This window comes from Theropithecus gelada, chromosome 10 (genome assembly GCF_003255815.1).
Source record: "Theropithecus gelada isolate Dixy chromosome 10, Tgel_1.0, whole genome shotgun sequence".
NCBI classification, from domain to species: domain Eukaryota; kingdom Metazoa; phylum Chordata; class Mammalia; order Primates; family Cercopithecidae; genus Theropithecus; species Theropithecus gelada.
This window is the reverse complement of record NC_037678.1, coordinates 68,078,663-68,104,006: the sequence shown is the minus strand read 5'-3', so window position 1 is coordinate 68,104,006 and position 25,344 is coordinate 68,078,663. Positions and strand designations below refer to the sequence as shown.

The following is a 25,344-nucleotide window of genomic DNA, read 5'->3' as shown; positions in this document are numbered from 1 at the left end:
GCCCACTTGATGTGTATTAATCCTTTGCAGTAGGGACTATTATATTATCCCTGCAGAAGCAGAGAGAAGTTAAATAGTCACTTGCTCAGGGTCACAGAGTTAATAAGTGCCCAAACCAAGACATCAGAGTCTGTACTCTATTTCCCTCTTTTTTATTATAAATTTTTTCAAACATGCAGAAAAGTTGGAAGAATACAATAAGCAACCATATATCTGTCTAGATTAAACATTAATACCTTGCCTTATTTTATCTTTCTGCATGCATATATTTTTGCTGAACCATGTAAAAGTTGAACACATCATGACACTTCTCCCCAAAACACTTCTGCATGCAGTTGCCCAAAATAAGGACATTCTCCTACATACCATAATACTATCATCACATCCAGGTAATTAACAATTTCCGGCCGGCGTGGTGGCTCACGCCTGTAATCTCAGCACTTTGGGAGTCTGAGGCAGGCAGATCACAAGGTCAGGAGATCGAGACCATCCTGGCTAACATGGTGAAACTCCGTCTCTACTAAAAATGCAAAAAATTAGCCAGGTGTGGTGGCGGGTGCCTGCAGTCCCAGTTACTTGGGAGGCTGAGGCAGGAGAACTGCTTGAATCCGGGAGGCGGAGGCTGCAGTGAGCTGAGATCGTGCCACTGCACTCCAGCCTAGGCGACAGTGTGAGACTCCATCTCAAAAAAAAAAAAAAAAAAAAAATTCCCTAACATCATCTAGAATCTAATCTATCTTCAAAATTTTCTAGTTGTCCCCCAAAACATCCTTTATAGTTGTTTTTTTTTTAACCCAAAATCCAATCAAGACTCTCCCATTCCATTCAGTTATTGTGTCTCTTTAGTCCAGAACGGTTTCTCCACTTTTTCTTTTTCATGACATTGACATTTTGAACAGACTCAGACCAGCTTTCTTAAAACACCATAGTACATTCTGGTTTGTCTTACTGCTTCCTTGTGGTGTCATTTAACTCGTTTCTCTGCTCTTTTATTTCCTAAAAACCAAAAGTCAGATCTTAAGGCTTCATTAAGGGTAACTTTTTGGGTAAGAATACTTCAGAGTTGATAATGTATACTTTATAGTGCATGATGCCAAGCAGTATATCATATCAAGTTGTTCCACTGTAAGTGATAAGAGTTGGATTACTTAGCTAAGGTGGTGACTACCAGAATGTGCCTTCGTAAAGATTTTTGTTTGTCTATTTGTTTTGTTTTGTTTTTGAGACAGAGTCTCGCTCTGTCACCCAGGCTGCAGTGCAGTGGTATGATCTCAGCTCACTGCAACCTTCGCCTCCCGGGTTCAAGCAATTCTCTGCCTCAGCCTCCTGAGTAGCTGGGATTACAGGCACCCGCCACCAAGCCCGGCTAATTTTTGTATTATTAGTAGAGACAGGGTTTCACCACCTTGACCAGGCTGGTTTTGAACTCCTGACCTCGTGATCCACCTGCCTCAGCCTCCCAAAGTGTTGGGATTATAGGCATGAGCCACCATGCCCGGCCATAAATATGTATTTTTCCCTTTGCTATTAGCAAAGAATCTAGAGGGTGGGGACTAGGCAATAATGTTTTGACACAATGCAAATGCAAATACACTGTTTTCTAAAAACCATTCACCCAGTGATTTTAGCATCCATGTGATACAGACAGGAGGCAGGGAAATACTGGGTAGAAAAAGGCAGTTCCTGGTGAGGGCCCCACCCTCAAGCCTGGACCCCTGACCTAAAGGGAGAACTTCACATCCCTGTTGCCTTTTCAAAAACCACCCTGGCCTGCCCTGCCCCCCATCCTGTACTCATAAAAACCCCAGGCTCCACTGGCAGCGGAGTGGCAGAGAAGGAGAGAGAAGCAGCAGCCAGATGTTGGAGAGAAGCAGCTTGATTTCAGAGGGATGCCTTGATGGTGGGACCTTAGAGAAGGGTTCAGCCAGGAATGACCGAACTCAGGGGAAGACCACCTTCCCGCTCAATCCCCTTTCCAGATCTCCATCCCATTGACGGCTACTTTCATCAGCAATAAAATCCCCTGCATTTACCATCTCCAATTGATTTGTGCAACCTGATACTTCCTGGACGCCAAACAAGAGGTTGGGATACAGAGGGCTGTCATACTGAGATGTGGAATGCTTAAGCCATCAGAGGATGGCAAAGCTAAACGAGCACAATGTAACAAACACCTTCTGCAGCTCCAGGGGTCATAAGTACCCCCCTAGACATTGCTGTGGGACTGCACAGAGTTGTGCAGAGTCTGTGCCATGGGACTGCACAGAGTTGTGCTTCTGGGTTGTACCCAGACTGGTCTTAAACTCCTGGGATCAAGTGATCCTCCTGCCTCAGCCTCCCAAAGTGCTGGGACTCCCAACACTGCACCCACTACGAGCCACTGCACCCAGCTATGGTTCCTTTTTAAAAGGCAGAGTAATTGCTCAGTTCTTTGCTTTTAATTATTTACTTTCAGAGTGAGAAACTGGTAAAATAGCCACATCTGATGATGGTCTATATATTTTTTTTCTCTTCTTGCCCTTTTAGTGAGCACCACTATGGACACATGAATTTTTTTTGGTTTTTTTTTTTTTCTTTGAGACAAGAGTCTTGCACTGTGGCCCAGGCTGGAGTGCAGTGGTGCGATCTCGGCTCACTGCAACCTCTGCCTCCTGGGTTCAAGCAATTCTCGTGCCTCAGCCTCCCGAGTAGCTGGGATTACAGGCACCCACCACCATGCCTGGCTCATTTTGTATTTTCAGTAGAGAAGGAGTTTCACCATGTTGTCCAGGCTGGTCTGACCTACTGATTTCAAGTGATCCGCCTGCCTTGGCCTCCCAAAGTGCTGGGAATATAGGCGTGAGCCACCGTGCCCAGCCAAACACATGGATTTTTATCCAGTGTTTTATAATTACTGGTTGTCATTCTTTTGATGCTCAGAAATTCCCAAATTGGGGTGGTATGAGCCCCTTTCAGCTGGTACCAGTGTTTTTCTGACTTAGTCCTGTTAGACTTTGAGGACTACTTTGCTTTCTGTCATAACAAGATGTCCTAGTCAAGCTGTGCCCTTACATACTACATTACACCACCTTTCCTAGAGGTCTATGCCTACGTAGGGCTCGAAAAAAACTTGGAGAAAAAGAGAATGTCAAGAGCAGATGTTTCAGCTCAAAGAGGTTATCAAATCCATTTTGATTCAGAAGTAGAAAGCATTCTGAAGCCGATCAGGGTCCAGCCACTCACTCTGGTACTCACAGCTTTGCTACAACTCCTCAACAAGTGGCCATTCAGCCTGTGGCCTAAACACCATGATTCACAGGGAACTCACCTCACTTAGGACATCTCATTCTGTCACAGAACTACCTTATACTAAGCTTCTTGTACCAATCAACCATTCGTTCTAGCTTCTCTCCTTGGAGCCTATGGATCCCTGTGAAACTCAACTTCAAAGGATCCACTTAGTAGTCTGGCAGAAACTCAGCCCTAAAGAATAATTTGAGGCTGGTTGTGGTGGCTTCGTGCCTGTAATCCTAGCACTTTGGGAGGCTGAGGCGAGAGGACTGCTTTAGCTCAGAAATTCAAGACCAGCCCAGGCAACAAAGTGGGACCCCGTCTCTAAAAACAAACAAACAAACAAACCAAAAAATAAGCCAGCCATGGTGGCACATGCCTGTGGTCCCAGCTACTCAGGAGGCTGAGGCAAGGGGACTGCCTGAACCCAGGAGGTCTAGGCTGCAGTGAGCCATGTTCACGGCACTGCACTCCAACCTGGGTGACAGAGTAAGACCCTGTTACAAAACAAAAAAGAATATTTCCTCTTCTGTTTCCATGCTCACATTTTTTTTCACCTTTTTTTTTTTTTTTTTTTTGAGACAGAGTCTCACTCTGTCACTCAAGCTGGAGTGCAGTGGCGCAATCTCAGCTCACTGCAACCTCCGCCTTCTGCATTCAAGCAATTCTCTTGCCTCAGCATCCCGAGTAGCTGGGATTGCAGGCACCAGTCACCATGCCCAGCTAATTTCTGTATTTTTAGTAGAGATGGGGTTTTGCTATGTTGGCCAGGCTTGTCTTGAACTCCTAACCTCAGGTGATCCACCCACCTCGGTCTCCCAAAGTGCTGGGATTATAGACATGAGCCACCATGCCTGACCCCTCCTTCATATTTAAACAGGTGGTTTTGTTTCCTGGATGTGACTACACTGATTTTCAAATACCCAACTATGACCCACAAGGCCCAGGTGATACAATTTGGCTGTGTCCCCATTCAAATCTCATCTTGAATTGTTGTTCCCATAGTCCCCTCATGTCATGGAATGGACCTGGTGGGAGGTAACTGAATCATGGAGATGGTTACCCCCATGCTGCTCTTCTCCTGATAGGATCTGATGGTTTTATAAGGGTCTTTTCCCTCTTTGCTTGGCACCTCTCCTTCCTGCCATCATGTGAAGGCGGACATGTTTGCTTCCCCTTCCACTGTAATTGTAAGTTTCCTGAGGCCTCCCCAGTCATGTGGAACTGTGAGTCAATTAAACCTCTTTCCTTTATAAATGACCGAGTCTCAATATCATACTGAATGGGCAAAAACTGGAAACATTCCCTTTGAAAACTGGTACAAGACAAGGATGCCCTCTCTTACCGCTCCTATTCAACATAGCATTAGTTCTGGCCAGAGCAATCAGGCAAGAGAAAGAAATAAAGGGTATTCAGATAGGAAAAGAGGAAGTCTAATTGTCTCTGTTTGCAGATGACATGATTGTATATTTAGAAAACCCCATCGTCTCAGCCCAAAAACTCCTCAAGCTGATAAACAACTTCAGCAAAGTCTCAGGATACAAAATCAATGTGCAAAAATCACAAGCATTCTTATACACCAATTATAGACAAGCAGAGAGCCAAATCATGAGTGAACGTCCATTCACAATTGCTACAATGAGAATAAAATACCTAAGAATGCAACTTACAAGTGATGTGAAGGACCTCTTCGAGAACTACAAACCACTGCTCAAGGAAATAAGAGAGGACAAAACAAATGGAAAAAAATTCCTTGCTCATGGATAGGAAGAATCAATATTATGAAAATGGTCATACTGCCCAAAGTAATTTATAGATTCAATGCTATTCCCATCAAGCTACCATTGACTTTCTTCACAGACCTAGAAAAAACTACTTTAAATTTCATATGGAACCCCAAAAGAGTCCGTATAGCCAAGACAATCCTAAGCAAAAAGAACAAAGCTGGAGGCAACATGCTACCTGACTTCAAACTACACTGCAAGGCTACAGTACTCAAAACAGCATAGTACTGGTTCCAAAACAGATATATAGACCAATGGAACAGAACAGAGGCCTCAGAAGTAACATCATACATCTACAACCATCTGATCTTTGACAAACCTGACAAAAACAAACAATGGGGAAAGGATTCCCTATTTAATAAATGGTGCTGGGGAAACTGGCTAGTCATATGCAGAAAACAGAAACTGGACTTCTTCCTTACACCTTATACAAAAATTAACTCAAGATGGATTAAAGACTGAAACGTAAAACCTAAAACCACAAAAACCGTAGGAGAAAACCTAGACAGTACCATTCAGGACACAGGCATGGGCAAAGACTTCATGACTAAAACACCAAAAGCAATTGCAACAAAAGCTAGAATTGACAAATGGGATCTGATTAAACTAAAGAGCTCCTGCTCAGCAAAAGAAACTATCATGGCCGGGAGCGGTAGCTCACACCTGTAATCCCAGCACTTTGGGAGGCCGAGGCAGGCGGATCACGAGGTCAGGAGATCGAGACCAGCCTGGCTAACAAGGTGAAACCCCGTCTCGACTAAAAATACAAAACATTAACTGGGCGTGGTGGCGGGCGCCTGTAGTCCCAGCTACTCCGGAAGGTGAGGCAGGAGAATGACGTGAACCCAGGAGGCAGAGCTTGCAGTGAGCCGGGATCCACTGTACTCTAGCCTGGGCAACAGAGTGAGACTCTGTCTCAAAAAAAAAAAAAAAAAAGAAACTATCATCAGAGTGATCAGAGTGAACAGGCAACCTACAGAATGGGAGAAAATTTTTTAATCTATCCATCTGACAAAAGTCTAATATCCAGAATCTAAAAGGAACTTAAACAAATTTACAAGAAAAAAACAGGCCAGGCGCAGTGGTTCATGCCTATAATCCCAGCACTTTGGGAGGCTGAGGTGGGCAGATCATGAGGTCAGGAGATTGAGACCATCCTGGCTAACATGGTGAAACCCTGTCTCTACTAAAAATACAAAAAAGTAACCAGGCATGGTGGCACGTGCCTGCAGTCCCAGCTACTTGGGAGACTGAGGCAGGAGAATCGCTCGAACCCAGGAGGCGGAGGTTGCAGTGAGCCGAGATCCTGGGTGACACAGGAAAACTCCATCTCAGGAAAAAAAAAAAACATCAAAAAGTGGGCAAAGGATATGAACAGACACTTCTCAAAAGAAGACATTTATGTGGCCAAGAAACATGAAAAAAGCTCATCATTACTAGTCATTAGAGAAATGCAAATCAAAACCACAATGAGATACCATCTCATACCAGTTAGAATGGCAATCATTAAAAAGTCTGGAAAAAACAGATGCTGGCAAGGATGCAGAGAAATAGGAATGCTTTTATACTGTTGGTGGGAGTGTAAATTAGTTCAACCATCGTGGAAGTGTGGTGATTCCTCAAGGATCTAGAACCAGAAATACCATTTGACCCAGCAATCCCATTACTGGGTATATACCCAAAGGATTATAAAGCATTCTACTATAAAACACAAGCACACGTATGTTTATTACAGCACTACTTACAATAGCAAAGACTTGGAACAAATGCAAATGCCCAGCAATGATAGACTGGATAAAGAAAATGTGGCATATATACACCATGGAATATTATGCAGCCATAAAAAAGAGTTCACGTCCTTTGCAGGGACATGGATGAAGCTGGAAACCATCATCCTTAGCAAACTAACCTAGGAACTGAAAACCAAACACCACATGTTCTCACTCATAAGTGGGAGTTGAACAATGGGAACCCATGGACACAGGGAGGGAAACATCACACACCAGGGCCTGTCACGGGGTGGGGGACAAAAGGAGGGAGAACGTTAGGACAAATACCTAATGCATGTGGGGCTTAAAACCTAGATGATGGGTTGATTGGTACAGCAAACCACCATGGCACATGTATACCTATGTAACAAACCTGCATGTTCAGCACGTGTATTCTAGAGCTTAAAGTAAAATTTTAAAAAAAATTTAAAAAAAGTATTTCATGTACCACCAGCAAAAATAAATAAATAAATAACCAAGTCTCGGTAGTTCTTTTTCTTTTCTTTTTTTTTTTGAGACAGAGTGTCACTTCATCACCCAGGCTGGAGTACAGTGGTGCGATCTAGGCTCTCTGCAACCTCTGTCTCCCGGGTTCAAGCAATGTTCCTGCCTCAGCCTCCCAAGTAGCTGGAATTACAGGCACGCTCCCCCATGTCTGGCTAATTTTTGTAGTTTTAGTAGAGATGAGGTTTCGTCATGTTGGCCAGGCTGGTCTCAAACTCCTGACCTCAAGTGATACACTCGCCTCAGCCTCCCAAAGTGCTGAGATTACAGGTGTGAGCTACCATGCCTGGCTCGGGCAGTTCTTTTTTTTTTTTTTTTTTTTTTTGAGATGGAGTCTCGCTCTGTCGCCCAGGCTGGAGTGCAGTGGCCAGATCTCAGCTCACTGCAAGCTCCGCCTCCCGGGTTCACGCCATTCTCCTGCCTCAGCCTCCCAAGTAGCTGGGACTACAGGCGCCCGCCACCTCGCCCGGCTAGTTTTTTGTACTTTTTAGTAGAGACGGGGTTTCACCGTATTGACCAGGATGGTCTCGATCTCCTGACCTCGTGATCCGCCCGTCTCGGCCTCCCAAAGTGCTGGGATTACAGGCTTGAGCCACCGCGCCCGGCCTCGGGCAGTTCTTTAAAGCAGCATAAGAATGGACTAATACACCAGGCTACTTCATATACTTATAAAAATATATATACAAATATAGTGGGAGATGGAGTTTTAATTTCTGCATAAATGGGATCCTGAAGTTCATCTCAAACTCTTCCACTCCTGTCCCCATATACAGACAGTTGCCAAGCACAGCTGATTCTACCTCCTAGAATTCCCCTGCATCTAGTCTCTCATCTCTCTATCTCCTCTGACACTGGTTTGGGCCCCAAATTTACCCCTCTGACTTGATCTAGTACAATGTTCTAAGCTTTCCCAACTTCAGTTCTTCCTACTCCCATCTACCCCACAGGCTGCTGCCAAAACAATCCTCCAGGAGCACTCACCTGCTCAGCATCCTTCAATTGCTTTATGTCTGCAGTCTGGCATAGTATCTAGCACATTATAGGTACTTAGTCAATATTGGTAGAGGAGCTGCTTGACTTCATGAGTCAGTTGTACTGTCCACTAGTGTCAGGAGGAAATTTCCTTTAGTTTTAAACAGAAGTTGTTTTATATAAAGTGGTGCATAGAGATTGGCTTAAGAAACCATTTTTATCTTCTTTTATTTACTTATTCATTTTTTGCAGGTTGGACAAGCTCAGAAACCATTTTTAAATTTCTGGTCCATTCATGTGTATGAATAAATATACTATATTATTTATCTGATACATAGTTGTATAAAAAGTCTGGCTATATATATTCTTAGTGCTTAGACTTTCTAAAGAATAAGCCATAAATAGGAAATAAAAAAGAAAATACAAGCAGCACATTGTCATGTGGAAAGATGCTTCAACTCAGCAAGAATACAGAGAGAACATCAAAGCAAAATAACTTCACAGTATGGTGACACATCTACTGAACTGGCAATCATAAATCAAACTTGAAAAGTCAGTGCTGGCAGATGGGGAGGCAAGTGGTCCACTTCTCTTTAGATACTGATGGTGGCACTGCAAACTGGTTCAGGCTTTCTGGTGAACAATCTGGTATAATTGCCTAATAAGAACAATACAACTTTTCGCCTTGGTTCCAATGATTTAGCTAAAGGAACATACTTGAAGAAAATAATTTCAAGCTGGGCACGGTGGCTCACACCTGTAATCCTAGCACTTTGGGAGGCCAAGGGGGAAGGATCACTTGAACCCAGGAGTTTGAGACCAGCCTGGGCAACATGGCAAAACCCCATCTCTACAAAAAAATACAAAAATTAGCTGGGTGTGGTGGTGCATGCCCATAGTCCCAGTTACTAGGGAGGGTGGGGTGAGAGGATTGCTTGAGGCCGGGAGGTTGAGGCTGCAGTGAACTGTGATTGCTGCACTGCACATCCCATCCTGGACAACAGAGTGAGACCCTTGTCTCAAAAATAAGAAAAAGAAAGAGAAAACAAATAAAAACAAATTTCTGGCTGGGTCAAGTGGCTCATTCCTATAAACCTAGCACTTTGGGAGACCAAGGTGTGTGGGTGGATTGCTTGAGCCCAGGAATTCAAGGCCAGTCTGGGCAACATGGTGAAACCCCATCTCCACAAAAATTAGCTGGGTGTGGTGGCACACGCCTGTAGTCTCAGCTACTCAGGAGGCTAAGGTGAGAGGATTGATTGAGCCTGGGAGATGGAGGCTGCAGTGAGCTGAGATTGTGCCACTGCACTCCAGCCTGGGTGACAGAGCAAGGCCCTGCTCTCAAAAAAAAAAAACAAAAAAAATTTCTACATTATTTATATTAGTGACAATTAATATAAATGACATATCTCAAACATAAATAAAGACATATCTCAAATTCCCCAAATAAGAAAAAGATCAAGCAAACCATGAATCATTGTCTGCATCAACACAATATTATGAAATCATTTAAAATAACATGCATATGGCCTATTTCAATAAATGGAATACACACTCAGCTTTAGCAGTGCTTGAGATTAAGAAAGACTCCGAAATCAGACATTTCTGGGTCTAAGTCCTGGCACTGTCACCTGTACACTTTCAAGAAACATTTCTCTTGTAAGAAAAGATTTGGACAATGTGGGGCCTACATGCAGTTACTTCCTCTTGAAGAAACATGTACTATTCTCATTTGAGTAGAAAAAGATGATTAGAGAGCAAGCTCTGGCATCAGATGGCCACAGTTCATATATCAGCAATGTCACTCGCTGGTCCTGTGACCTTAAGTGACTTAACCTCCCAACATTCCAGTTTCAATTCATGTGTCTAATATGGCTAATACTAGACTAATACATGGCTAATAATATGACCTACTCCATAAAGTTCTTATAAGGTTAAAATGAGATGATGCCTACAGAGTGCTTAGCATGGTGCCTGACGTGTAATCCATTCTCAGTAAATGTCAGCTATTTGTATTCTTCAATTAATGTTTATTGATCACCCACAATGTTCCAAGCATTATATCAGATGCACATACTCCATTTAAGTCCTGTAAGAATGTTACAAAGTGTTATTACAAAGAAAAGTTAAAGAAATGAGCTCAGAGGGGATCATTAGTTGAGAAAAGAAAAATGCAAGATAGTTGCATTTGCAAATATCTAAAATAAAATGCACTTATACATTCGCAAGGATATGCATACAGTATTGCCTCCCTTATCTGAGGTTTCACTCTCCATGGTTTCAGTTACCTGTTGTCAACTGCAGTACTAAAATGGAAAATTCCAGAAACAAACAATTCATAAGTTTTAAATTGCATGCCATTCTGAGTAGTGTGATGAAATCTCACACTGTCCTGCTCTGTCCCACTCGAGACATGAATCGCCCCTTTGTCTAGTGTATCCCTGCCTGTTAGTCACTTAGTAGTTATCTTAGTTATTAGATAGAAAAAACATAGTATATGTAGGGTTCGGTACCAAATGCAGTTTCAGGCCTCCGTTAGGGGCTTTAGAACATATCCCCTGCAGATATGGGGAGGTCAACTGTAGTTGGGACTTAATGATCACTAAGTCTACTTTGTTTACAGTTAGTCAAGTTTCTATGTGTTTGTATTTTCAACTAGGAGCAAGTTTCCTGCTGCCTTTACTAACCCATGCCCTTACTTCCCCCGAGCAGGGACCAGGCCATGTATTAAATGTCACTTGGGTGCTGGCTTCTGACCAGCAAGCGCTTACCTGGAGGAGATAGAGGAGTCCTGGGACAAACAAGGTAAGGGGGTACAGAGACTGGTATGTCGCTAAGGCAAGAAAAATAGCACTGAGGAAAGCACTGCCTGTAAAAAGAAAGAAATGTATGGAATAATCCAGCCTCATCAATCATGAGTAGACTCAGTGAGTCCCTGTCAACACAAAACCTTCCATAACTGCTCAAATAATCACCTGCCAAGTGCCTCCTGGTACACAAGGTGCTATGCAAATTCACACAGTCAGAGCTTCTTGGCTTGATTTCCAATGAAAGAAAACCAAGAAAGTCAAAACCATCTACCTTTGGCAACCTGAGACACTACAGGCATAAATCTTGTGAAATTTTGAGACCTAGAACGATTTTACAAAATTTCAACCCAAAGATGTATAAAGGATCAAGTCTATTAACATCCATGTCCTATCTAATGTACCAATTTACTAAGCCTACACTTATTGCTTATGTTATTCAGAGCTGGAAACCCATCCCTTTGACTGTTGCAACACTTATCACTCTTTACAACAGCCCTTCCTTACCTGCTACATTCATGAGAATTCATGTTTTTTTTTTCAAACAAAAGTATATTAATTTTATTAGTAATGTCCTCACTTCCTATGTAAAATGGACTACTATGAAATCATTAAACATGATGCTATTAAGAATATGCAATGACACAGAAAGGTGTTTATAATATCCTATTAAATGAAGTTTATAAAAGAGACATATATTATCATTTCTTTTATTAAAAAACACGCACAAACATTTTTTAGAAGACTAAAAGCCAGCAGGCAAAGTAACTCAAGTCTGTAATCCCAGCACTTTGTGAGGCCGAGGCAGGCAGATCAAGTCCAGGAGTTCGTGACCAGCCTGGCCAACATGGTAAAACCTCGTCTCTACTAAAAATAAACATTAGCCAGGGGTAGTGGTGGGCACCTATAATCCCAGCTACTCGGGAGGCTGAGGCAGGAGAATTGCTTGAACCTGGGAGGCAGAGGTTGCAGTGAGCCAAGATTGTGCCACAGCACTCCAGCCTGGGTGCCCAGGCAAAAGTTTGCAGTAGGGGCGGGGCCCTCATGGAGAACCTCTGCTAGGGCAGTGTGGAAGGGAAATGTGAGGTCAGAGCCCCCACACAGTGTCCCTACTGGGGCACCACCTAGTGGAGCTGAGAAAACAGCCACCGTCCTCCAGATCCCAGAATGGTAGATCCACCAACAGCTTGCACTGTGGGCCTGGAAAAGCCACAGCCACTCAACACCAGCTTGTGAAAGCAGCTGAGAGGGAGGCTATACCCTGCAAAGCCACAGGGTGGAGCTGTCCAAGATCGTGGGAAGCCCCCTCTTACATCAGCATGACCCAGATGTGAGACATGAAGTCAAAGAAGATCATGCCCTGCTGGATTTCCAACTTGCATGAGGCCTGTAGCCCCTTTGGTTTGGCCAACTTCTATTTGTAATGGTTTTATTTACCCAATGCCTATACCCCCATTGTATCTAGGAAGTAACTAATTTGCTTTTGATTTTACAGGTTCATAGGCAGAAGGGACTTGCCTTGTGTCAGATGAGACTTTAAGCTGTGGACTTTTGGGCTAACGCTGAAATGAGTTAAGACTTTGGGGGACTGTTGGGAGGGCATGATTGGTTTTGAAATGTAAGGACATGAGATTTGGAGGGGCTGAGGCAGAATGATATGGTTTGGCTGTGTCCCCACCTAAATCTCAACTTGAATTGTATCTCCCAGAATTCCCATGTGTTATGGGAGGGACCCAGGGAAAGGTAATTGAATCATGGGAGCTGGTCTTTCCCATGCTATTCTCGTAATAGTGAATGAGTCTCCCAAGATCTAATGGTTTATCAGAAGTTTCTGCTTTTGCTTCTTCCTCATTCTCTCTTGCCACCGCCATGTAAGAAGTGCTTTTTGCCCTCCACCACGATTGTGAGACCTTCCCCAGCCATGTGGAACTATGAGTCCAATTAAACCTCTTTCTTTTGTAAATTGCCCAGTCTCAGACTACCAAAAATAAGTAAATAAATAGAAGACTAAAAGCCAAGGCCACAAAGTTCATAGTGGTTATCTCTGGGTAGTGAAATTATGAACAATTTTTCATTTTTGCTTCACTGCATTTTCTAAACTTTCTAAAATGAACATGCTTTGTTTTTGTCATTAGAAAAAAGCTAACTTCTTTGAAAAAATAGCTATTCCCTTAAGACAACAGGATACTCTAAAACTAAGGATAGAGAGCCCTAGTTTACAACAGGAGTTTCCAAGTGGCCCAGAAATCAGTAGGGTGCAATTGATGGTCCAAGGTATAAAGCCCAACAGGTGTCTTGTAATGATGTTTTCTAAAATGACAATATCCATGCTCACTTTCATTAGTGTGGGGTCAACTATTTACTGAAAATAACAGGCTGGGCATGGTGGTTCACACATGTAATCCCAGCACTTTGAAAGGCCAAGGTGGGAGGACTGCTTGAACCCAGGAGTTAGAGACTAGTTTGGGCAACATAGTGAAACCCCATCTCTACAAAAATAAAAATAAAAAAAATAAGCTGGTTGCGGTGTCACACACCTGTGGTCCTAACTACTTAGGAGGCTGAGGTGGTAGGATCATTTAAGCCCTAGAGGTTAAGGCCACAGTAAGCTAAGACTGAACCATTGCACTCCGGCCTGGGTGACAGAGTAAGTCCCTGTTTCAATAAAAAAATAAAAATAACACATCCTCTTAATGGTGTTTCATAAAAGGAGGAACCAGTCACTCCAGTCCAAGGAGTTTTACCTCTCTGCTAATCCAGCTCTAGAGACAAACAGGAAGAGATAATTGACGAGATCTTTTGCCACCAAAGTGGTCTGTATACTTGAAACATCTAAAAACTACCTTGGAAGACAAAGGGTTATAAACACGACAACTTCACAGACAAGGGAGTGGAGAGAAAAGAACTCTGTGTGCTTTATTCTTCAAACCAAAGAAACGCATCAGCTAGAAAAACCCTAGCTGACAGAAAGTAGAAGGGAGGCAGAGAAAGAAAGAAGCTAGAAGTAACAGGACAGAATTCTATGGAGAGGGGGGATGTGTCGCCATATTGACAGTGCCAGTCATGATGTCCTGTATCCAGGGTACTCATAATTACGACTGTGTAGGAACAGGATCATGCTCAGCTAAGTTGTGACACCAGCAGTGGCATGCACACATCTGCTGAGCCACAGACTTTAGACTCAGAACCAGGTCACTCTGGGATAGGGAGGTGGCAGTAGTGGGAAAGGTGCTGTTCTGGAGCCCAACAGCTAGAGTGAGCTAGGGATTGATTCTTTCATTGGGTCAAAAATCTGAATGTTTTGGTGGGAAACTGGCCAAGAGAGGGAAAACACTGAAAAGAACTTTTTAACTTAACATGGTTCTCTATGGATTGGGAGTAGGCAATAGAAGAGGTCCATGTGTCTGTTACCAGAGGATGGAGGCTAATGCTCCAACTCCATCCATTCGCACAGTATGGTGAAAACAAACACATGACTTTCTCCTCTTTCTCCCCGAGGAGACACAAGGAGTGAAATAAACACAGCCATCTCTTGCCCTAATTGCCTGAGGTTAATAATTGCTTGTCTGAAACTGACTGTTTATAAGGCCCAAGAGAGAAAAAGAGGCTCACAGCCTAGTCGAATGGACTTGTGAGTTTTAGAATACTTGCTCCTAGGATCAGGAAGAAGCAGTCTTCCTTCCATAGACTGAAGTAGTCTTTGGGAAGGAAAAATCTGTTCCTCCTGCTATTCTTTGTCGGTAACCGGCATCAACAACTAGCCAGATACCCTGGCAACCCTTCACCCTCCAGCTCCCATGTTCTTTCCTCCACCAGTCACCAAGCCCTGTGGATCCACCTCTGGAGAATTTGTCCCTTCAGTTCTTGCTCTCATTTCTCTCCAGCAGCCTTTCCCTCTCCTCCTTAGCGGTCTCCCAATTGCCTCTCAACCAAGTCCATCCACAGAAGCACCAAAGGAGCCTTCTAAAGCAGTTCAGATTGTGGCAAGCCAGTCTTTAAAGGCTTCTGATGGTTCCATTTCATCTATCAGGTTAAGTCTAAACTCCAACAGCAAACAAGACCCTTCACCACTGGGTCTCATTTCTCCAGTTTCACCTCTCACCACTCTTCCACACACACCCTGTCCTCCAGCTACACTGGACTATTCCCAATTTCTGAAAACATCATGCTGTTTCATTCTTCTGTGTCTGTTCTTAGGCTATTCCTTCTGCCTAAGCCATCCTTCTCTGCCCTTTTTCTAGTAGAAACCATTCCTTCGATAGCCAGGTGAAAGGTCACTTTGTCTATGAGCCCAAGCAAAGGTGGTAACGTAAACCGTGATTATAGCTGACATTTATGGATCACTTCCTAGGTGCCAGGCACTGTACTGTATCCTCTGCATCGAGAACAGTTTCTTGACTCAAAAAGGTCCTCAGGAAACATCACAATAGCCCTGTGAAAGCTCTATTTCTGCTCCTTATAACAGCTTTACTGAGATAAAAACCACACATTCTACCCATTTTACAGGTCAAGAAACCAAGACACAGAAACAGAAAGCTTCAGTAATGTGACCAAAACCACATAGCTGACTCCGGTACCCACTCTTAATCCCTGTGTTAATAAGCCTATTTCATTCAATACCAATGCTATCTTATAATAATCTGCATATGTTTCTCTCTCTCTCCCCATTTCTCTGTGAGTTTCTCAAGGGCAATACATTTATCTTAACTTTGGCTCTCCAGCACCTAGCACAGTTCCTGGCACATGTGATAAATGAACAAATGAAGAAATGAGCCGGGCGCGGTGGCTCAAGCCTGTAATCCCAGCACTTTGGGAGGCCGAGATGGGCGGATCACGAGGTCAGGAGATCGAGACCATCCTGGCGAACACAGTGAAACCCCGTCTCTACTAAGAAATACAAAAAAAATAGCCGGGCGAGATGGCGGGCGCCTGTAGTCCCAGCTACTCGGGAGGCTGAGGCCGGAGAATGGCATGAACCCGGGAGGCGGAGCTTGCAGTGAGCTGAGATCCGGCCACTGCACTCCAGCCTGGGCTACAGAGCGAGACTCCGTCTCAAAAAAAAAAAAAAAAACAAAAAAAAAACAAATGAAGAAATGAATGAATGAATATCATTCAGCAATACATATGAAATCTTTTTTAAAAATACAAGAATATTAAAGGAAACCAATGTTCTTGAGGAAGAAAAACTTATGAAGTGTAATACACAGTCATGAACATGGGCAAAACACAAAATAAATCTGACTCAAATAAAGCAGAGCCTGCAGAATAGCGATTGAAGGTTTGTTGCGGCAGGGAGCTGGCCCAGAGAATGCTCTCTGTGAACTACTGCATGGCTGAGGCCCGCAGTCTGGGGGCAGAAACACGGTGCTGCAACAGTCAGTAGGTTGGTGTGTGGGAAATCTGGGTGTGGGATGCTGGGACAGGTGTGGACGGGGCATACGCACAGCCTGAGCAAAAGTGAGGGTGAGTATGGAGGCAGGCAGGAGACCCAGAAAGCGCTATGTGTTTTGAAAAAAGCTAGAAGGGGTAAAAAGGAGTTAGGAAGGCAGAAGAGGAATGATATGTGCTTGGGGCAGAGTCAGAGAAGATCAAGGAAAGTGAGAAGTGACTTCAAATATTTTAAACAAACTGTGCAATAAGCAAACATTTCTGGAGTTTGCTCTATACGAAGAGTGTGCTGGGTGCCAGGAAACCTGGTGACTCAGATAGTCTCCATCCTCAGGCAGCTGCCAGTAAACAATTACAAAATAGAGGAGGAAAGTACAAAGGAAGCAGACCTAGCCCATCAAGGGAGGCTGACACCTGAGTTTTGAACAATGAGTAGGTGAGGCCGGGCAGTCCAAGGCTGTGCACGGGCAGGAGGGCAAGAGAGAACGGTGTGCTGGGGTAGGGGGTGGGTACTGTAATTAGCTCAATATAGCCAAAACAGGGCAAGAGCTGGGAGGAGTGACTGGAAAGAGAACACAAAAGGAGTTCGTGGATGCTAGTACCACTGTTTCTTAATCTGGGTGCTGGTTATTCAACGTTTTGTGAAAATTCATGTATCTGTACACTAATGAGTTATATATTTTTCTGTATATATGTCATACTTCAATAAAAAGTTACAATCCAGCCGGGTGTGGTGGCTCACGCCTGTAATTCCAGCACTTTGGAGGCCGAGGCAGGTGGATCATAAGGTCAGGAGTTCAAGACCAGCCTGGCCAATATGGTGAAACACCATCTCCACTAAAAATACAAAAATTAGCTGGGCATGGTGGCGGGCGCCTGTAGTCCCAGCTACTCAGGAGGCTGAGGCAGGAGAATCACTTGAACCTGGGAGGTGGAGGTCGCAGTGAGCCGAGATCATGCCACTGCACTCCAGCCTGGGCAACAGAGCGAGACTCCGTCTAAAAAAAATTTAAAAAGTTACAATCCAAAAAGTCTCAGCAAGCAGGTAGGAGTCAGATCACGGAAGGCTTAGCTTGCACAGTCATCCAAAAACATCTACCTACAGGCCCAGACAGGATACCTGAAATCATGTCTGCAATGGCAGCCTCATGTGGGCAAGAGCTAGGGCATCACGCTCGCCTAACCAAAAGGAACTGTGCCAAGAAGACTAAGAGTTTTACCCCAAAATGATATAATCTACCATTTTCTAGGGCAGCCCAGATGCACAGGCACTAGGCTTTCTATACAAACCTTGATATTTAGCTTTATCCTAGGGATATTAGAGTAAATTGGTCAAATGTGTATGTACATTGGCTGTAGTATCAGGAAATTTCATTACCTACTCAATCTAGCTTTGAATATGTTATGTCTTCTAACTCTCTATTTGTGTCAGGGTGGGGGCCAAAACAAGCCTCAGCAAGACCTGGGGTAATACTTTGCCTCCAGGGACTGCACCTTACAGTGATCTGGGCCTGGGTGGGCGGCACAGCTACAGGACTGAGCAGGAATGTAATGAGGTGGGGCCATGGGGACTGGTTCAGGACAGGGACTTCAAGTGGAGTAATCAGAGAACAAAGAGATTGGGTCACAGATGATGACCTGTACCAAGACAGGCAGAGACACACTGGAATGTAGTCAAAAGGGCTCAGGTCCCACAGGACTATCAGAAGAGGAAGCTGCACCAGGGTCTGGGGCAACAAGTGAGACTGCCCAGGAGGAGGAGGCATTCCTGGGGGCAGGGCCAATGTATTACATTCCTTGCCAAGTGTGCTCTTTTAACAAGGCAGCCTCTCTCAGAGCTGAGTACATATCAGTGATAACGATGATAATTTATTGAGCACTTACTCTGTTCCAGCCATGACTGTAAGCACTTTACTTGCCTTAAGTCATTTAGTCCTTTCAATAATTCCATGCAGTGGATACAATTACTGTCCCCATTTTACAGATAATGAAACTGAAAGACAGATAAGTTATTTGCCTGGGGTCACGAAACTAGTGAATGAGAGCAACAGGATTTAAACCAAATGGTTTTACTTCAGACTCCATGTTCTGACTGCATCACTGTGCCACCCTCTTGATCTCAATCTGTCTGCACCATAAAAATAACAATAGGCAGAGCAACTAGTTATTGAGTGGATTCTGCTAAGGAAGCATGCTAAGCATTTTATATTTCTTATTTATTCCTCCGCTATCTCTAGAAGGTAGATATTCTGGTATCAAATTGAGGCTCTTGAGGCTGCGTGATTTGCTCAAGGCTAAAGAGCTGGTAATTAGAATAAGCAGGCTTTGAAGTTGGGTTGACCTGACAAAAACTGGGTCCTTGAGTCCTCTATGACTCCTTCCATTGGCAGGGCTTTGGCCCACAGGAACCTCAACTGGAAGTGATGGGATCACCAGGCCTCAGGATCATCACTCTTCCATTGTTCCTCTAAGGCTAGGCTCCAGGAAGAGAACCTCATTGAAACCTCCCAGGCCTCCCTATAAGGCCTATAAGGATGCTAACAATCATGAGGTCTCTTTTATTTTTTAAGTTTTTTTTACAGACATAGTCTCGCTCTGTTGTCCAGATTGGAGTGCTGTGATGTGGTCAGAGCTCACTGGATCAGTGACATGGTCAGAGCTCAGAAGGATCTTTTGAAAGGGAGGATGCTATTAAGAATAGCAACCACTACCACCTGAGCAGTTACTACATGCCTCCATACCATTTGCCATACCATTCATTCTTTACATTCACTCTATAAGGTAGACACTCTTTCATCCCCATGCTACACATAAGGAAACTGAGGCTTAGAACTGTTAAGTGACTTGCCCAAGGTGACAGAGCCAGGAAACAGTGGAGCTGGGATTAGCCACCAGATCAGTCTAACACGAGAGCAGCCTGGACTCTTAATCATGCTTGAATACTTTTTTTTTTTTTTTTTTTTTGAGACAGAGTCTCGCGCTGTGTCACCCAGGCTGGAGTGCAGTGGCGCGATCTCGGCTCACTGCAAGCTCCGCCTCCCAGGTTCACGCCATTCTCCTGCCTCAGCCTCCGAGTAGCTGGGACTACAGGCGCCCGCCACCACGCCCGGCTAGTTTTTTGTATTTTTAGTAGAGACGGGGTTTCACCATGTTAGCCAGGATGGTTTCGATCTCCTGACCTCGTGATCCACCCGCCTCGGCCTCCCAAAGTGCTGGGATTACAGGCTTGAGCCACCGCGCCCGGCCCATGCTTGAATACCTTCTGATAGCACTGATCCTTCTTTCTCCTTGGCAAGCAAGTCCTGTCACATGGCCTTTTTTGGTGGCATAAGGAAAGCTGGAAGAACGCTTAGGTGGCAAATTTCAAGAATTTCTAGTTGGGAATATCTCACTGTTGACAAACACCAACAGTGAAAAGGCAGGACCACCTATTAGCATCTGTTTGTTTGTTTTCCTTTTTAAAGCCTAATGAAGACTACTTCCCAGTGAGGGAGTTTTTAATTAGCTCACTGAAAGGCAGAGTACACTTTGCCCAAGCAACAGCCTTCAAAGTGAAACTTAAGCTGCTCTACTAAACTAATATCAACCCTGCCCAAAGACCTGTGTTTCCCAGCCAACACTCCAATAAGAACATCACAATACAATGGCCCAGACCTTGTCCTGGCCTGTGTCTCTCAGAGTGTCCCAGGCAACCCTGGGCTGCCACAAAGGAAGCCAGGGGAAAGCAAGCAGCAAGAGTCAAGGGGACAGAGCAAACAAGGTCACTCCCTTCTGTGATGTATCTGCTCCATGGAAGTCTGGGGAGCACTGCCAAGTTTACTTCCACTGCCCCTATCTTCTTATCAATCAAGTTAATTTAATTTAGTTTTTAATTATGTACTCACTGAAGAAATTTGGAAAAAAACATATGAGGCTGGGCGTGGTGGCTCACGCCTGTAATCACAGCACTTTGGGAGGCCAAGGCGGGTGGATAACCTGAGGTCGGGAGTTCGAGACCAGCCTGACCAGCATGGAGAAACCCTGTCTCTACTAAAAATACAAAATTAGCTGGATGTGGTGGTACATGCCTATAATCTCAGCTAGTCAGGAGACTGAGGCAGGTGAATCACCTGAACCCGGGAGGCAGAGGTTGCGGTGAGCCGGGATCGCGCCATTGCACTCCAGCCTGGGCAACAAGAGCGAAACTCCATCTCAAAAAAAAAAAAAACTATATCAATATCTATATGAAAAGAAAGAAACTCACCCATGAACTTATTCTACAGGAACACGTATTATCCTTTTGGGATCTATTTTCTAACTATTTTTGTTGCTTTTACATAGTTGAGATTCATTAAAATGCTGGGCATGGGTGTTCACACCTGTAAGCCCAGCACTTTGGAAGGCTGAGGCAGGTGGATTGCTTGAGGCCTAGAGTTCAAGACCACCTGGACAACAGAGTAAGATCTGGTCTTTACAAAAAACTTAAAAAATTCTGAGATTACACCACTGCACTCCAGCCTGGGCAACAGAACAAGACTCTGTCTCAAAAAAAAAAAAAAAAAAGAAAAAAAAAGAAAGAAAAAAAAAAATCAACCAGGCATGGTGGTGCATGCCCCTCATCTCAGCTACATGGGAGGCTGGGGTGGGAAGATCACTTGAGCGTAGAAGTGTGAAATTACCGTGAGCTGTGACTGTGCCACTGCACTTCAGCCTAGGTGACCTGGGTGACAAAGTAAGACCCTGTCTCCAAAAAATAAAATTAGATTAAAATATATATATATAGATAAATAGATAGATAAAATTTTACATTGTTTTAAAAAAACATTTTCACATAGTTTAAAATTATATTTAAATATCATGTGCATAATATCCTACTACATGGGTAAACCGTATTTTATCTAACCACTCCCCTCTAAAGTATTTTCTAATTTTTCCAGTGATTGTAAATAATTCTGCAATTAATAACTTTGCACCATAAAGCTTTATGTCTATATTTCTGCATTAGTTTAGGATAGGTTCTCAAAAGTAGAATAAAAAATCAAAACTACAAACATTTTATCCTCAGGTGGATAGTGTTAGAAAAATAAATAAATAAAATTTTTAAAAACTCCAAACATTTTAAGACTGCCCATGGTTGTACAAATTTATCTGCCAACTTCCATGTGGGAAAATACTTATTTGATAGAACCTTTGCCAGAACTGAGAATTAGCTTCTAAAATCTTTACCAATTTCCAAGGCAAAAAAAAAAGTGTTCAAAAGTTTTAAAATTTCAATTGGCTTTTCTTTATTAATTATCCATGGAGTTGAATATTTTTCCATAATTTTCCGTGATTTATACTCCTTTTCTTGTGAATTTTCACAAATATTTTCTTTTTTAAAATACAATTATTCCTACATTAATTTTATTAAATAATTTTATTAATATGCAGTAAAATGTGAACTGTAGAAATATAACTTGCAGAATTTATAACTGAACTAACTTTATTATATATACTGTTAGCAGAGATTACTAAAACACTCAAAGAGCCAGAGTGGTTCAGAGACCTAGCTAAAATAGAACTCTTCAAATATTTTAACAGATTAGAAATGTTGTTGGTGAGTTATTTACAGTAGCATATAATGGAAAACAAATGTTCAACAAAAGAGAAGGACTGGAACCTCATAACAAATACGCAAGAGGAACTGAAGTGGAGGTGGGGCAGGGTGATGAAAGACTTACTTTTCAATTTGTAGGTCTGAATTTTTTAGTAAGTGATAAAAGTAAAACAAAATTATGTATATAACATTATGAAAATGTCTATAAATTCATTAAACAAAAATCTAGAGTGATATAAAACATTTTTTTGCTCTGTGAAACAAAAAAAAAAACATGGCTGTGAAAGAGATACATAAAACTTACATGTTTTTCTTCCCCAAACAAAAACCTTATCATTGACTTACAGGGCATAAAATATATTTTTTTAACGGTATACTTTACATTTTTATGTGCGACTCCTAGGGAAACAAATAAACATGCACCTGCTGAGGGCATGTCTTCAGTTTCTCTATCTTTGCACTCGGCTATTTTAAAGGTGACATTTCCAAAGGCCAGTACTTGGTCCCTTCTGCCAGACTGCTGCGTATATTCTTTATTTTTACGGACACCAGACACCTTGATAAATGACAACCTATCTGAACCTGACACTCTGGAAACAGGGATTGAGGCAGGGAGTATTCACAGACAGCAGAGTATTTACTGTTAAGAGTTGTTTCTGACAAAAATGACCACAATCTTCAGAACAAGACAATTCAGGCTATGCAATATCAAACCATTTTAAGTAACCCAATAATAAATTAAACTAATAGGCCTACAGAAAGACCACTCATAAGCATTCCAAGAGAAACAATCTCTTATAAAGACCTAAGGCATCCTCGTGTGCCACCCCAGAAAAGGTAAGCAAACTCTAAGTAAAAGGTTCTGTGTAAAACTTTTTACTCTTTACTTCCCGAGCACACGAACTATTTAACAATACTGTACAGGCCGGGCGCGGTGGCTCAAGCCTGTAATCCCAGCACTTTGGGAGGCGAGACGGGCGGATCACGAGGTCAGGAGATCGAGACCATCCTGGCTAACACGGTGAAACCCCGTCTCTACTAAAAACTACAAAAAACTAGCCGGGCGTGGTAACGGGCGCCTGTAGTCCCAGCTACTCGGGAGGCTGAGGCAGGAGAATGGCGTGAACCCGGGAGGCGGAGCTTGCAGTGAGCCGAGATTGCGCCACTGCACTCCAGCCCCGGCGACAGAGCCAGACTCCATCTCAAAAAAAAAAAAAAAAAAAAATACTGTACAAATACAAGGACTCTTGCACGTTTCTTATGGGAGTATAAATGTGGCAATAAATTTCAGAAATCCAACTGGGTGTGGTGGCTCACGCCTGTAATCTCAGCACTTAAGGAGGTAGAGGTGGGAGGACAGCTTGAGCCCAGGAGTTCGAGACCAGCCTGGGCAACACAGTGAGACCCCATCATCCACAAAAAGGAAAAAAATCAATAAATTCATTCCAGAAATTGTTAAAAAGTGGCAAATATTTCTATTTCTAGGACATTATAAGAAAATAACTAAACATGAGTGCAAAAATTGCTGTACATTAGAAAGTTAACTGTAATATTTAAACAGCTAAAAATTGGAAAATCACCTAAATATTTAATGATATATACCTTGATTAAAGAATTTCTATATTCATAAAATGAATATGCAGCCATTAAAAATGATAGACTAGAACTGGGCGCAGTGGCTCACACCTGTAATCCCACCACTTTGGGAGGCCAAAGCAGGAGGATCACTTGAGGTCAGGAGTTCGAGACCAGCCTGACCAACATGGTGAAACCTTGTCTCTGCTAAAAATACAAAAACTAGCCGGGCATGGTGGTGTGTGCCTGTAATCCCAGCTACTTGAGAGGCTGAGGCACAAGAATCACTTGAACTCAGGAGGCAGAGGTTACAATGAACTGAGATCATGCCACTGCACTCCAGCCTGGGAGACAGAGCAAGACTGTCTCAAAAAAAAAAATAAATAAATAAATTAGACATTTATTGATATATGTTATATGCAGTAGGTTGTATTATTGGCCCCAATTTCTCCCCACCCCCACCATGTCCAGGCCCTTCACTATACAACTTTGCAGTGCCTTCCTGTTGTGAACAGGATGGAAATCTCCACCCCTGGGCTCAGCCACGTGTAACTTTTTTTTTTTTTTTTTTGAGATGGACTATCGTTCTGTTGCCCAGGCTGGAGTGCAGTGGCGCAGTCCTGGCTCACTGAAACCTCCGCCTCCTGGGTTCAAGCAATCCCTGCCTCAGCCTCCTGAGTAGCTGGGATTACAGGTGCCTGTCACTATGCCTGGCTAATTTTTGTATTTTTAGTAGAGACGAGGTTTCACCATCTTGGCTAAGCTGGTCTTGAACCCCTGACCTCATGATCCACCCGCCTCAGCCTCCTAAAGTGCTGGGATTACAGGTGTGAGCCACCACACCGGGCCATGTGTTACGTTTTGATCAATGGGATATCAGCACATGTGATGCAACCAGGAACTTAAAAAGCACATGCGTGACTAGGCTTGCTCACCATTGTGCTTCTGCCAATGCTATGAAAAGAACATACCTAGGTCTATCCCTTGGCCCAAGAGGATGACAGCCATGTGGAGCAGAGCCCAACCTAGATTAGCCAACTCCAGCCAGTCACTGATGCATAAATGAAGCCCATGTAACCAGCCAACTGATGAGCCATGTCCAACCTAGATCAGCTGACTCCTTGCTGACTTACAGATGAGCTAAGTAAACACTTGTTGTTGTTTTAAGCTACTGAATTCTGGAGTGGTTTATTAACATTTTTGTGGTACTAGCTAATTGATACAACATTTAAAAGTCTGGAGGGAAAAATGTAGGAAAAATCTGGAAATATATAACCCAAATGCTTACAGAGGAACTTTTAGTTAAAAATAACAGATCGATCACATGTGTTTATCATCTCTCCCGTCAACAATGTCACTAAAATGAAAACAAAAGATTAAAACCATATTAAACCACAAAGAAGGCCGGGCGCGGTGGCTCAAGCCTGTAATCCCAGCACTTTGGGAGGCCGAGATGGGCGGATCACGAGGTCAGGAGATCGAGACCATCCTGGCTAACACGGTGAAACCCCATCTCTACTAAGAAATACAAAAAATAGCCGGGCGAGGTGGCGGGCGCCTGTAGTCCCAGCTACTCGGGAGGCTGAGGCCGGAGAATGGCGTGAACCCGGGAGGCGGAGCTTGCAGTGAGCTGAGATCCGGCCACTGCACTCCAGCCTGGGCTACAGAGCGAGACTCCGTCTCAAAAAAAAAAAAAAAAA

At 43.4% G+C, this 25,344-nt stretch overlaps 1 protein-coding gene across 2 annotated transcripts in view; it reads right to left on the bottom strand.

Annotated features, from left to right (window-relative positions):
* Positions 1-25,344, bottom strand: part of PIGU (phosphatidylinositol glycan anchor biosynthesis class U) — a 110,201-nt gene that overhangs the window by 46,662 nt on the left and 38,195 nt on the right. For both annotated transcript variants that reach the window (XM_025399890.1, XM_025399891.1), the window contains one exon: positions 11,071-11,168. In XM_025399890.1, coding sequence (XP_025255675.1) covers positions 11,071-11,168 — 98 coding nt within the window. The remainder of the gene's footprint in view (positions 1-11,070; positions 11,169-25,344) is intronic.